Source organism: Urocitellus parryii, chromosome 8 (assembly GCF_045843805.1).
Source record: "Urocitellus parryii isolate mUroPar1 chromosome 8, mUroPar1.hap1, whole genome shotgun sequence".
Classification (NCBI taxonomy): Eukaryota; Metazoa; Chordata; class Mammalia; order Rodentia; family Sciuridae; genus Urocitellus; species Urocitellus parryii.
Window position 1 is genome coordinate 115,734,126 of NC_135538.1, and position 13,721 is coordinate 115,747,846.

The following is a 13,721-nucleotide window of genomic DNA, read 5'->3' on the forward strand; positions in this document are numbered from 1 at the left end:
GGAGCTCCACTGGGGACCTACCCTGAGGCCAACCTGCCCCACCCCACGGTGCAGGCCCGGGAGGCTGGAGGGGGCTGTGAGGGGCTCCGCGGGAGGAGCGCTGCGGCTGACGGTGGTGGGAAGGAGGGGCACCCTGGTCGGGGGACAACGACGCAGGTGAAAAGCGCCAAGTTGTGCCCGGAGTGCTGGGACCCGTGGGAAATGCCTGGAATCTGAGTGTGGGGTCGCCATGTTGGCCCCTGGTTCTGGACCAGACCCTGCCAGAGACCAGCACCGGGACTCCTTCCCCCTGGGGCCGGATGGTTCCCACCTGGAAGACATGTGACAGCACGTGGCCCTCGGCTCTGAGGCTGGGTGAGAGGTGACTCAGAGATGGCCCCAGCCCCTGGGCCAGGCGGGCAGTGGGGAGCCAGGTCAGGGTCCTGACCAGGGGAGCAGATGACCAAGGGTGCTGGAGGGGGTGACCTTGACAGTGAGGTGCAGTGAGGGGCCGGGGCGGGATGGAGGTGATCAGGAGGTGAACAGGACCCCACAGGGGGGGGCGGGGACATCGCGGCAGGAGCTGGGTCTCCTCATCCAGTGGTCAGAGTCCCCGCACGACCACGCAGACCTCAGGCCAGCTGCAGTCCCCCAGCCTCACTGTCTGCGCCTATGGGTCAGGGTCCTTGCGTGTGTCCCCAGCTTTGGGTAGTGAGTGGACACCCTGGGGACAGCCCTGGGGAGGGGCTCCCTGTGCAGCAAACTCCTCTCCCGAGCCAGCCTGCAACCTGGGGGTGGGGGCGCCAGGACCCCAGCGGGGCGCATCAGCCCTGCCCCCTGGCCAGCCAGCCCAGGCCCCTCAGACCTGGACCGCCGGGGGGACCGTCCTCCACCGCAGTTTACCATCAACTTGGGTTTCAGCAGAAAGTGCTAGAACTGGGGCCCAGGCTTGGTGGGCAGCAGGTTCCTGGGTGGGTTCAGGGGCGAGGCGGTGCAGACCCCTGGCCGAGGTGAGGACGCACCCCCGACCCTCGCCACGGTGCCCTGGCCCCCGGCGCAGCCTCCCCTCCCACCTGCGGCTAAGGCTGAGCAAACAGGAGTCACGAGGGAAGAAGCCTCCTGTTTCTTGGGAAGGCCGCCTCCCTGGCAGGAGGCCCGGGGAGCTGGCAGAGGCTGCCCTAACGTGGCAGGCAGGGGGTTCTGGGGACGTGGACCGGGCGGGAGGCTCGCAGGAGGTGGAGGAGAAGGTGTGGGGGCTCTTCCGGGGTGGAGCTGCCTAGGGTTAGGGTGTGGGCACAGGCTGGGGTGGGGGCCCAGGGGCACCGAGGGCTGTTGGCGCGGCCTGGGTAAATAGCATGGGCCCATGGCACACAGGAGTGTTTGCACAGAAGGACTTGAAATGGTTCCAGACCTGCCCTCTGTCCCCCACCACCAGCCCCCCTGTCCCTGCCCACCCCACCCACCCTGACCTCTTCTTCCTTGTCACTTAAAGGAGCCCTTGAAAGGAAGAGTTAGAATCAAAGGGAACACCCTTCTCTCCTGTTGGCACTCTCGCTACCTCAGGAAACTGTAGGGCTGCCATGGAAGGTTGGGAAGGTTGGGCACTGAGTAAGAGGAATGGGTAGAGGGCACTGAAATTCTAGCTGGGCCCCATTCACCAAGTTTTGCTACCTGGAGAGGAAAGGACATCATTTCAAGCCAGGTTCTTTGCCTTGCTCCACCTGCAGGGGCAAAGGCCAAGCGCACACTGAGGTTGAGCAGATCAGTCCACAATGGAGATGGGCTGGGAAACACCCACGCCCTCCATGCTGTCCCAGCGAACTCCTATAAATTTGGCCCTTGAAGAAGCTATCAGTCCTCAGATGAGTCTCCTCTTCCCGCCGGCCAGATACCTTTAAAAAAGCAACTCAAGCCAGGTGTGGTGGCGCAGGCCAGTGATCCCAGCAGCTCAGGAGGCTGAGGCAGGAGGATCACAAGCTCAAGCCCAGCCTCAACAACTTAGTGAGACCCTGTCTCAAAATGAAAAATAAAAAGGGCTGTGATGTGGCTTGGTGGGTACGCGCCCCTGGATTGGCCCAGTGCAAAAAGAAAGGGCAACTCAAACTTGAACTCTGAGAGGCCCGGCGAGTGGGCATCCAGCTGCCCCAGGGCTCCTGACTCCGCCTCTGTGAGGGGGTCTGAGAATTCGGGGCTCCACCCAGTTCCCAGGCACTACTGCTGGTCCGGGCGCCACATTCCGAGACCCTTGGTTTTAACATCTGCACGGCCTGGAGGGAGGGGCGAGTCCCCCGGCCCTGGCCCATTGGCCATCTCTGTCCCTCCTGTCCTTTCCCTTCCTCCTCCGCCGCAGCACCTGGGTGACCTTCCGCCTGTGTCAGATGTGTGCTGAGCCTCAGGCCCACACATCACCCACTGTCCCCAGGAGCCTGGTGTCCTAGGGGACACTCACCTCTCCTGTCCCTGTCCCCCGAGCCGGGTGGTCTCACACGGCCCCGGCAGCTGGCCGTGGGGGGCTTCTGAGTTGGTGCCAAGGCCAGCGGAGGCTGGGGGCCCTGGGGCAGCAGTGAGGAGGGGGCATCAAGATGCCGAGGACCCTCTTGTTCTCTGGAGCCACCTGGTCACCCACCAGGAAAGCCCAGCACTGGGCACCACCCCAGAGGGCCGGGGAGCTGGGGGGCCCTGGGCAGCGCTTTCCAAGGAAGGGTGAGGCGGGGTGGGAACCAGGATGCGGGGGTGGCAACTTAGAGCTGCTCCCTGTGACTCCATCCGACAGCCCCTGGGAAGGGGAAGGGACAGCTCCCAATTTGCCGGGGGCTCCTGTGTCCACCCCGGGGAGGGAGTCTCTTCTTTCCCGGGGCTGGTGATGCAGGTAGCCTTGGGTAACCTCCTCCTTCCACACCCTGCCAAGGGCGGCATAGAAGGACGGGAGGTGAGGCTTGGTGGCAGAGCACCCACGTGGCATGGGTCCAACCCCAGCATGGAAACAAAAATCAACAAAATTTTAAAAGACAGGATTAAAAACAAAAAGAAAAAAAAAAAAAACACCTTGGCTACAGCAGGAAAGATTTAGGCTAGATGAGCAGGACAGGCTGAACATCAAGGGCTCCCGTCCAGCCCTTCTTTGCTCATCTGCCCGGTGGGGCTCCTCCTGCGCCTCCCACCTGGCCTCGCTGCCCAGTGACCCAGAAGCCCAGCCCCCAGGCCGGGCCCACTGCCCACCGGCCTCGTCCCTAACCGGCTTAGCGGCCCCGGGACGGTCCACGCTGACTCTGCCTCTCGCTCCGCAGGCGCCGCCGTCCGCCCGAGCCCCGGCGCCATGGGCAGCGCCAGCCCCAGTGCCGCGCCCCCCGGCTGCCTGCTGCTGCCCCCCGACGGCCTGGAGAAGGGGGCCGCGCCCGAGAGACGGGCCTGGAGCCCCCGCCGCCCGGCCACCCCCGACCAGGGCCTGTCCGCCTTCTACCTCTCCTACTTCGACATGCTCTACCCCGAGGACGGCACCTGGGCCGCCAAAGGACCCGCGGCCGGCGCTCGCGAGGAGCCGCCCGAGGAGCCCGAGCAGTGCCCCGTCATCGACAGCCAGGCGCCGGGGGGCGGCCTGGACCTGGGGCCGGGGGCGCTGGCCCTGGAGGAGCACTCGCTGGAGCAGGTGCAGTCCATGGTGGTGGGCGAGGTGCTCAAGGACATCGAGACGGCCTGCAGGCTGCTCAGCATCACCGCAGGTGAGTGGCCTCCCTGGGCAGGGCAGGGCAGGGTGAGGAGGGTGGGCACCACTGGCCGGGGTGAGGCCACCTGCCCCAGCCCCCGGCAGCCCCAGGGACCTGGCATTCCCCACACAGTCAGCCCACAAGGCACATCAGCTGAAGCCGGGTCTGGGAGGGTTTCTGCCCAGTGTCCCCAGTGGATTCAGGCTCTGTCACCTGGCCCACCTCCTCTGGGATTCATCCCTGCTGTCCCCTCATTCACTCTGCTCCAGAGACCAGCCTGTCCGCTGTTCCCATGACACTCACCACTTTGCACCTGCTGGTCCCTCAGCATAGAATACTCTTCCCTCAAATACCTACTGGGCTCCTTCAGGTCCTGATGACAGACACCCTCTCAATGAGGCCTTCTCTGGTCCCTCTATTGGAATTGTTGCCCACAGCCAGGTGCAGTGGCACACGCCCACAATTGCAGCAACTTGGGAGGCTGAGGCAAGAGGATTGCAAATTCAAGGCCAGCCTCAGCAACTTAGCAAGACCTTGTCTCAAAATTAAAAAAAAAAATAAAAAGGATAGAGAATCCGGGGATGCCGTTCAGTTGTAAAGCATCCTTCAGTTCAACCCCCAGTACCAAGAAAGAAAGAAAGAAATTGCTGTCCATGTTCTGGCTCTCCTTATCTCTCGTAGTTCTCTTTAGATCTCTCAAGGCGGGCCCGACCGTCTGACATGCTGCTTCTTTCCTCTCTCGTTGACTGTGTGTCCCCCACTGTGATATGCACTCCACAAAGGCAGGGGTTTTCCTCTGATTCTTCATTTCCAGAGCCCTAGTTCCTAGGATAGCACCCTGAACATAACAGATGCTCAATAAACAGCTGTGGAACAAATCCAACCACAGGTGCTTCTTCCCAGGCCAGCCCTGTTCTAGCGCTGGGGAACCGAGTGGTGCCGCAACACAGAGGTCACTATGTTCATGGACTGACCTTACAGAGAGGAAAGCAAGTCACAAATAGAATGTGTCCCCGGACTGGTGGCAAGGAGGCTCTGAGGAGGAGGGGACACAAGGGGCCGAGCATGTGTGTGCCGGGCCTGGGGTGGTCACCATGGGTCTGGTCCCTGGTGCATCGTCTCCCTGGCACTTCTGTTTGGGGGCTGGCGTTTGAGCGTCCCTATTCGCCCTGCAGCTTCCACAAGGGAAAGGGGTCGTCACACCCCTCTGACCCGGCCCTGCCCCCCAGTGCCCCAGGGGTGCCCACACTCAGGGGCACCCCGTCTTACTATTTCCAACACCTGTGCCAGCCCCAACACAGAGCCTCTCCCAGGACACCTCTTCCCCCACACTCGGCCTGGCAGGGACGGCTCTCAGAACAATGGGGACAGAAACAAATTGCTTTGACCTCGGGAGGAAAATGGGTTTATGAAGCCGGGGCAGCCTAGCCTGCAGGTCACCTGCTGGGGCTCGGCCTCGGGCCGTGGTGTTCCCCTGGATGCGCCCATCTTTGTACCCAGCCCGGGCTCCCTCCAGGGCAGCTTCCCACGGGAGACTGGGACCGAGCCAGTGTGCCCCGTAGCTGCCCCATCACCGCCCTGCCCCCGGCCACTTCTTTCTTCCACCCGTGTGCATTGAGCAGCTACTATGCAGCCCGCCTGGGTTGGGTCAGTGTCCTTCTCTGTAAGATGACGGGGATGGTGTTGGGGTTGTCACCCGCATTCCTGATTAGGTTCTCCTCTGGTCTGGGGAAGGCAAGAGGCGTCCAGGGAGTCTAGGGAGAAGCTCCGGTGTCTCTGGCTTATTGTCACCATCTCCGCCAGGGCTGGGGCTGCCCTGAAAGGTCCTCCGGAGGCCAGAGGGGTCCGGGGGGACCGAGGCCTGGGTGAGAGGCGGGGCAGAGGCCAGGCCCTTCCCTGAGCCAAGTTTGGTCCAGGGCCCAGCTCCTCCCCTCCGTCCCCTCCTTCCTGGGGTGCCTGCTTCCACAGGGCCCCCCCTCAGGCCCGTCTGAGTCTGGCTTGTCCCCATCCGAGGCACGCCTGGCCCGAGACCACAGTTTCCCATGGGTGAATCAGCTGTGGATGGGGCACCCGTGGGTGGGGGCACCCATAGGTGACGCCTAAGCAGGAGCTGAGGGGCCCTTCCCACGCAGACCCTGTGGGCTGGAGCCCCGGCAACGTGCAGAAGTGGCTGCTGTGGACCGAGCACCAGTACCGCCTGCCCCCCGTGGGCAGGGCCTTCCAGGACCTGGGCGGCAAGGAGCTGTGCGCCCTGTCGGAGGAGCAGTTCCGCCAGCGCTCCCCCCTGGGCGGGGACGTGCTGCACGCCCACCTGGACATCTGGAAGTCAGGTGCGTGGTGCATGGGGCCCCCCTCAGGGCTCCAAGCCGGGGGTGCCGAGTGGGCGGGTGAGGCCAGGATGCTGGCCAAGAGATGGCCCTTGACCAGGACCGCCCCAAACCAAACCCCCTCTCTGAATCTCTACCCAGGGACAGCAGCCTCCCTGGACCTTGGGCATCTCACCAACTTAGCACCCCAGCCTGGTCCAGGGCAGAGAACTGTAGCCCACGGAAGGGAAAAGGTAGAAGGTTAGACTTTTCCAGGGGACTTTTCCAGGGGACACGGAGTATCAGAGCCGAGGGTGACTAAGGGCAGCAAGAAATCCTTCTTTTTCCTTTTTAAAGTTTGTTTATTTTGCTTTATTTTCCATTAGAGAAGTCATGAAGTAACAAATATGCACATTTAGAAAAAAAATCGCAGTAAGGCGGTGGGGTGGGGGGTGGTAGCACATGTCTGTGATCCCAGCGACTCCAGAGGCTGAGGCAGGAGGATCGAAAGTTTGAGGTCAGCCATTCAGGAGGTTGAGGCAGGAGAATGACAAGTTTGAGGCCAGCCTCAGTAACTTAGGGGGACCTTCTTTCAAAATAAAAAGAGAAAAGGTCTGGGGTGTAGCTCAGCAGTAGAACATGGGCCTAGCATGTCCACAAGGCCCTGGTTCCAATCCCCAAGCATCATTGAAAAAAAGAAAATAAAGGCTGGGGCACAGGGGCAGAGTGCTCACCTAGCACGTGCAAAGCCCTGGGTTTGATCCTCAGCACCCCATAAAGATTTGAAAAATAAAATAAAGGTACTGTGTACAACTACAACTAAAAAGTAAACATTTTTTTTTTAAAAAAATCAAGACCATGGTGAGAAATAGTAAATAGTATACTTTGAGCATAAGCCCCCCCCCACCCCCGGCCTTAATGCTAAGTGCTTCCCAGTGGCAGCCACTGTCACCAGTTTCCGGGGTGTCTTTCCTGAGAAAGTCTATGCATCTTCAAGCAAATGTACGAACGTAGTTTTAACTCTCAAAAACCAAACCAAGGGGCTGGGGCTGGGGCTCTGTGGTAGCACACTTGCCTGGCATGTGCGAGGCCCTGGGTTCGATTCTCAGCACCACAGATAAATAAATAAGGTCCACCAACAACTAAAACAATATTAAAAAAAAAAAAAAAAACATAAGGAGTCCTGTGGGTCACGCTGCTCTTGGCTCCAGTGTGTCGGACCTGCTTCCCATCAGCAGCCACACAGCTGCCCTGTTCTTTTGGTGGCCATTTGTCAACCCCTGCGTGTTTAAATTGTCCCCATCTCTTTGGACACCAGTGTGTCCTGTGCAGATCGGCTCTTTGGAGGATGTGGTTTTAGCTCAATAGTCCCGACCCGTCCGTCCCTAGGGACCTGCAATGAATACGGGGACAGGCCCCACGCAGGATTCCATCAGAGACCCGTGCCTGCCCAGCCCAGGCCCCTGGTGGGTGGGTGGTGACCTCCTGGTCACTAGCCAGCTGCCTCACCCAGGAGAGACCAGAGGGCCAGGTGGAGAGCTGGGGCGGCTCTGCTTGGTGCACTTGGCAGCTGGAGGGCAGGAGCTGGTGTTTACGATGCCCTGCGCTGAGCAAGGTGCAGACCTCACACCCACTCCAGGCCAGGCCTCCGCAGGGGTGCCCCGCCCCTCCAGCGAAGAGGGGGTGCCCGCAGGGGTGCCCGCCCCTCCAGCCGCTTCCCCCAGCGGCTTCTGGAAAAGCAACCTGACTGTGCACGTTGGCAGGAGGCAGGGAGCCGCAGGGACCCCCCATAATCCTACCCACACGCCTCCCTCCCCCCTCTTGGGGCCTCTCCTGGGTCACCAACCTCCTCTCCTTGTCCCACAGCGGCCTGGATGAAAGAGAGGACCTCCCCGGGCGCCGTTCACTGCTGCGGTGAGCCAGGCAGGGCAGGGAGGCCAGGGCGCGGGCGGGTTGAGGGGCCGCAGAGGCACTGACGGCTGCTGCTGCGGCTGCCCACTCATCGCCCCTCCCCGGCCACCAGCCTCCAACAGCGAGGAGAGCTGGACCGACAGCGAGGTGGACTCGTCCTGCTCCGGACAGCCCATCCACCTGTGGCAGTTCCTCAAGGAGCTGCTGCTCAAGCCCCACAGCTACGGTCGCTTCATCCGGTGGCTCAACAAGGAGAAGGGTGAGCGAGGGGGCGCGGGAGGGGGGAGGGGCTGCCCCACGTTCACCCTGGATACCAAACTTGCCACGGAGGGTCTGGTTGCCGTGGTGACCTCATCTGTCTCCTGGTTAGACTCTGTCCTGTTTAGGATTCTCAGTCTTTGTCCTCAAAACATCACAGCGTCACTAAAGGAGACTAAAGATGCCCAGGAACAGACACAATGTGAATCCCATGTGGAACTTAACCCCTGAGCCTCGTCCCCAGCTCTTTTTCTTATAGTTTAGAGACAGAGTCTCACTGAGTTGCTTAGTGCCTCACTAAGTTGCTGAGGCGGGTTTTGAACTCAAGCCCTTCCTGCCTCAGGCTTCTGAGCAGCTGGGATGACAGGCATGTGACACCCTGCCTGGCTGTCACTTAGATTTTCTTGCAGCTGCATTTTGGAATATTTAAAAAGATGTAAATTTGGGGCTTGGGATGTATCCGATGTAGCTTGCCTGAGGCCTGGGTTCCATCCCCAGCTCTGCAAAAAGAAAAGAGATATATATATAGAGAGACAAGAAAATAAAAACAGATTTAATTTTAATAATGGAGGTTGTGCATCCCTAATTCAAAAATCTGAAATCTGCTCCCTCCAGGCCACTGTGGGACAAGGAGAGGAGTTGGTGACTCAGGAGAGGCCCCAAGAGGGGAGGAGGGAGGCAGATTCGGGGTTTTCAGATGAGGGATGTCCAGTGGGGAAAGCGTGTGCCAATATTCCAAAATCCTAAAAACTCCAAAATCTGGAACAGTTCCCATCCCAAGAATTTCGCAGGATGCTCGGCCTGGATTTGATCTGCTGATGTAAATTACTGTGATTTCATCGTGTAGCAAACAAGCAGCTACTGAGACATTGGACTACGTCTTAGAAACCTAGTGTGTCCTTCACACTCTGGGCACATCTCAACGTGGACAGCCACATCTCAAGCGCTCAACAGCCACCAGTGCCTGGTGGCCACCATATTGGACAGTGCAGGGCTAGATGGCGAGTGCGAGTTTCCATCAAGACCCAGAACCAAGGAGCCTGACTGTGGGAGGCTGGGCCTCACGGAGGCCTACCCCGACTGTGCCTGGGTGTGGGGCGGGCACAGCCACACTCTGTCCTCAAGGGACCCACAGTCTTGTATGAAAAATAGCAGTGAAATGGGCTTTGTGGGGACCTTTTGGGGACTGTTAAGAAGGAGGGGATCGGCTGTGTCGGTCAGAAAGACTTCAGAGGAGGGCAGAGGGACAAGCCGTGGGGGCAGTGCTCCTGCGCAGGGTGTGTGGGCCTCCGTGTGCACTGGAGACCGAGGGACGAGGACTGAGGGTGGTGACAATGGAATGCTTGTCCCGCGGGGCCCTTCCTCAGGCTCCTCTCTAAACACCGCTGTAACGACTCCACCCCATGGTGGCCACTGCCACCCCCTCCCAGAGACAGGGCAAAGAGCCTCAGCAGGGCCGGGGCTCCAGCCTGGGGACTGCTCCAGACCTGCTCTCTGGCCACCCTGGTGTGGAGGGTCTGCGTGGCTGGGACATCAGAGAAGGGCCGAGGTCGTTTCAGGCGTGGGAAGTCCAGGGGTGCGGGTGGCAGGGGCCCCGAGATCTTGCCAAGTGTGTCACAGACACAGAAAGGGGCCCAGCAGGGCTTCCAGGATCCTATGCCATCTCCACAACAGGAGTGGCCGTGTGACAAGGGCCAGACCCGCAGATCCCCAAAGACCCCACCAATTTCCCAGGCCACACTGGGAGGCTGGAGCCTGCAGAGACTCCTCGGCCATTCGTGGGGGCTGTGGCGCCTGTCCTAGGCTCCTTTAGTCCTCAGCACATGCAGGGGCAGGGGTGTTACGGTCCCCGCAGCCTGCCCCCCCCCCCCGGCCTGGAGCTGAAGGGGGCCCGGGCCCCATTCCCTTGATTTGCAGACTGACCTGTTGATGTGGTCTTTTGCTGCTGTCCCCACACTCACACTGACTCTCCGTGGGCCCTTCTGCTCCCCCAGGCATCTTCAAAATCGAGGACTCTGCCCAGGTGGCCCGGCTGTGGGGCATCCGCAAGAACCGGCCGGCCATGAACTACGACAAGCTGAGCCGCTCCATCCGCCAGTATTACAAGAAGGGCATCATCCGCAAGCCCGACGTCTCCCAGCGCCTCGTCTACCAGTTTGTGCACCCCATCTGAGGGCTGCGGAGGGCCCAGGCCTCACACCACCCTCAGGGCCCTCTCGCCCGCCGGCCTCTGCCTGGGCCAGAGCCTGAGCCTGGGGAGAAGGGCCGGGCAGCGTGCTGCTGGCCTGCAGGAGTCCAAGGTCAGGGAGGGGATGGCCCGAGCTCCCAGGGCCACGTGAGCTCTCCTGGACCCCTGGGTGGGGGTGCTTCCTCCTCGGGCCTCACTGCTCACGTGCATCCTCCTCTGGAGGACAGAGGGAGAGGGAGAGCCTCCCTCCACCCAGCCTCTGACCCCAGAATTGCGGAGCAGAGCCCACAGAATGGCAAGGACTTGGCCAAGTTCACGGGCAGGGCCGCGCTTCTCTCTGCCACATCCCCTGCCACACCCCCGCACCGTGCCTCTGTGGTGCGCCCTGAGTTGGGGGGTCAGATGTGACCCCAGGAGTGGATAATAAAGACATGAGTGAACTGACAGGTCCCCAGTGTCCTGGCAGTGAATGGCGCAGCCTGGAGGCCGTCTGCAGCCCAAAGGCTGTGGTCCCAGGGGCCTGGGGTGGTGGGGGAGGCTTCCTGGGGGAGGTGGCATTGGGCTGGCATTGCCGGATAGAAGCTTGTGCGGGATGGACCGTGAGTCCCCAGGACCAGGGGAGTCTGGAACCGGCCACTTCATCTTTCCCTCCTGATGGGCTGAGGGCAGGAGGCAGGGCCGGGGCCGAGGGGGCTCCGCCTGTGTCCTGTGGAGAGGGGGGCGTCCTCTGCAGCCTGTGACGGTGGCAGGGAGCCCTGGGCCCTGATCTCTGCTAGGCCAACTGAGGCCACTGGACCTGCAGCGTGGTGGACAGGGGAGAGGGTGGGCACTTCAGTCCCCTTATGGGACACTGGCTCTGTGAAGATGGCAGGAGAGAGGTCAATTCCTCGAAGTTTCTGTCCCCTGAAGGCCACAGCAGTGCCATCCGCAAGGCTGTGAGTCCCAGTGAGAATGCATGAGAGCTGCACCCATTGCCGGGGAGGTTGTGGGCACCTGAGCTTATTTGGGGGGACACCAGCCTCACCGTCCATTCTTCTGAGCAAGTAGCTCCCTTAGCTTCTCTTTTGGTACCGGGGATTGAACTCAGGGCCACTCAACCACTGAGCCACATCCCCAGCCCCATTTTGTATTTTATTTAGAGACAGGACCTTGCTGAGTTGCTTAGCACCTTGTTTTGTTGAGGCTGGCTTTGAACTCGTGTTCCTCCTGCCTCAGCCTCCTGAGCCCCTGGATTACAGGCGTGCGCCACTGCACCCGGCTTCCCTTAGCTGCTGCTGCTTCTTCATATATATATGTGCTGTACTTGGACACAGTATCTTTATTTTCTTTATATGCTGAGGATCGAACCCAGTGCCTCACACATGCCAGGCAAGCACTCTACCACCGAGCCACAGCCCCAGCCCTTCCCTTAGCTTCTTTATGCTCTGCCCACATTGACTCACCAGCTTATGTGTCCAAGCGTCTACCATGTGCCACGTGTTCCCGCTGTTGTTGTTTTTTTTTTTTTTTTGTCATTGACCGTCCCAATAAAGTTTTGAAGCAGAGTTCATGCCCCCATTTTGCAGATGATGCAACTGAGGCTCAGAGCCATTAAGCCACTGGCTTGCAATCACACAGCTGAGTAGCAGCAGAACCAGAAAGGGAACCTTGGTCCATCTCTCCCCAAGAACAGGGCTCTTCCTGTCCCTCCATCCTCCTGTTCCATGACTGCTCAGCATCCTCAGTGTCCACAGCCTCTGCCTCTGAGGCCAGGTTTCCAGAAAGCAAGCAGGAAGGAGCGCCACCAGCCCACCAGGGTCAAGTCCTGCCCCGTCCCCTGCCTTCTGCCTCCAGCAGCTTCATTGTCTTCAGGAGAAGTTGACCTTGGCCGTGAGCAAACAGCACCCTGGCGTCTGCCAGCTGGGATGGGTCCTGGAGAAGGAGGGGCCCTGCCCCGGGCCTGTGCCTCGCTGGGCCCTGGCTGTCACCCATCCCTGGGGGAGGGGGCAGACTGGGGCCCTGGCCAGAACCAGGCTCAGCTCTGCGGAACTGGTTTTGTCTCCGGCCCGCCCTCCCCACCCCCAAAGAGTCTTGGAGCCACCTGCTTGGATGTCCCGGCTGGGCCAGGGCCTGGGCAGGCCTCAGCTCAGACGGGCCCAGGAGCAGGAGGGGTGGGGGAGTAGGGCTAGGAGTGGGGAGATGGAGCAGCTCCAGAAAGAGGGGTCCTGGGGGCCTCAGGGGGCAGCCCCAGCACAGGAACGCTTGGCAGTGACACCTCGTGAGGGGCCACAGGGGCCATGTGGGCTCCTCTTCCCCCTCCACACGCCACCCCATCAGCACCCCCCCCAGCCAGGGGTCTCCCTGACCTCTCCTCAAGGCGCGCGCCTCCAGGGCTGCCCATCACTAAGTGGAACAGTCTACACAAACAGGACAGTGTGACTTCTTGTCTTTACTGGAAGATTCCTCCGGCTAAAACCAAGGCTTCAAATGGAAGTAGATTAGGGAGTAAGGGAAGTTGGGCGGCCGGTAGATGCGATCCCCATCCGACCTCTCCTGGTCCTGAGCACGCCCCGGGGCAGGAGGCTGGTGGTGGTGATGATGGGGTGAGGGGCTGTTTCGGGTCCCTGCCCAGCTGCCAGGACAGAGGTGCCTCAGAGACCTCATTGGATGGGGGAGCTGAGACCCAGGGCGGGGGTGGAACACAGGGAACTGGTGGTAGAACAGGACTGGCCGGGACTCCTGCTCTGCCCAGAAGACACCCACCAGGGGTGCAGCTGGTGTCGGGGAGCTCGGGCTGGGGCTGGAGTTAGTGCTGCGGCAAGGCCTGAGGGTGCCTCTGAGAAACATCTTCATTCAGCAAACATGCTGTTAGGCCAGGGAGCCTGGGCCTGGGCAGCTAGAACCACAGGCCCCAGCCGGCACTTCCAGAATATTTTTTCTCTTTTTGTTTTTGGTACTGGGAATTGAACCCAGGGGCACTCAACAGCTGGGCCACATCTCCAGCTCTTTAAAACATATTTTTATTCAGAGACGGTCTCACTGAGTTGCTTAGGGCCTCACTAAGTTGCAGAGGCTGGCTCTAAACTCTCGATCCTCCTGCCTCGGCCTCCCAAGCTGCTGGGATTACAGGTGTAAACCACCATGCCCTGCTGGCTCTCAGAATTCTGCTTTAAAAATAAACAAACTATTCAGAGGCCGAGTTCACCCTTAGACCATGAGTTTGGGACCCTAAATGCCCCAACTTTCCCTGTCACCAGACACCAGTACCCAAGAACCTCCAGCATAACCTCCCTGAATAGACAGGATCTGAGACCCTGGGAGGTGGAGGGACCAGCCCTCAGCCCCCCAGCCTCATGGTGGTCAGCCAGGACAGCATGGGGGACCTGCTGGGGGACC

The 13,721-nt window shown here is 60.4% G+C and overlaps 1 protein-coding gene across 2 annotated transcripts; it reads left to right on the top strand.

Annotated features, from left to right (window-relative positions):
• Positions 1-3,295: 3,295 nt before the first annotated feature.
• Spdef (SAM pointed domain containing ETS transcription factor) lies at positions 3,296-10,331 on the top strand. 2 transcript variants are annotated; one of them, XM_026383723.2, is made up of 5 exons: positions 3,296-3,698; positions 5,816-6,013; positions 7,856-7,903; positions 8,013-8,159; positions 10,153-10,331. In XM_026383723.2, the coding sequence occupies exons 1-5, from the start codon at positions 3,296-3,298 to the stop codon at positions 10,329-10,331; spliced, it is 975 nt and encodes a 324-aa protein (XP_026239508.1). The 2 variants fall into 2 exon arrangements, with proteins under 2 accessions (XP_026239508.1, XP_026239509.1); XM_026383724.2 differs by lacking the exon at positions 7,856-7,903.
• Positions 10,332-13,721: the final 3,390 nt, after the last annotated feature.

Coding starts and splice junctions, on each gene's coding strand:
- Spdef (XM_026383723.2), top strand. CDS start 3,296: ATGGGCAGCGCCAGCCCCAGTGCCGCGCCCCCCGGCTGCCTGCTGCTG. Junction 3,699..5,815: donor GCTGCTCAGCATCACCGCAG/GTGAGTGGCCTC, acceptor CTTCCCACGCAG/ACCCTGTGGGCTGGAGCCCC. Junction 8,160..10,152: donor GTGGCTCAACAAGGAGAAGG/GTGAGCGAGGGG, acceptor CTGCTCCCCCAG/GCATCTTCAAAATCGAGGAC.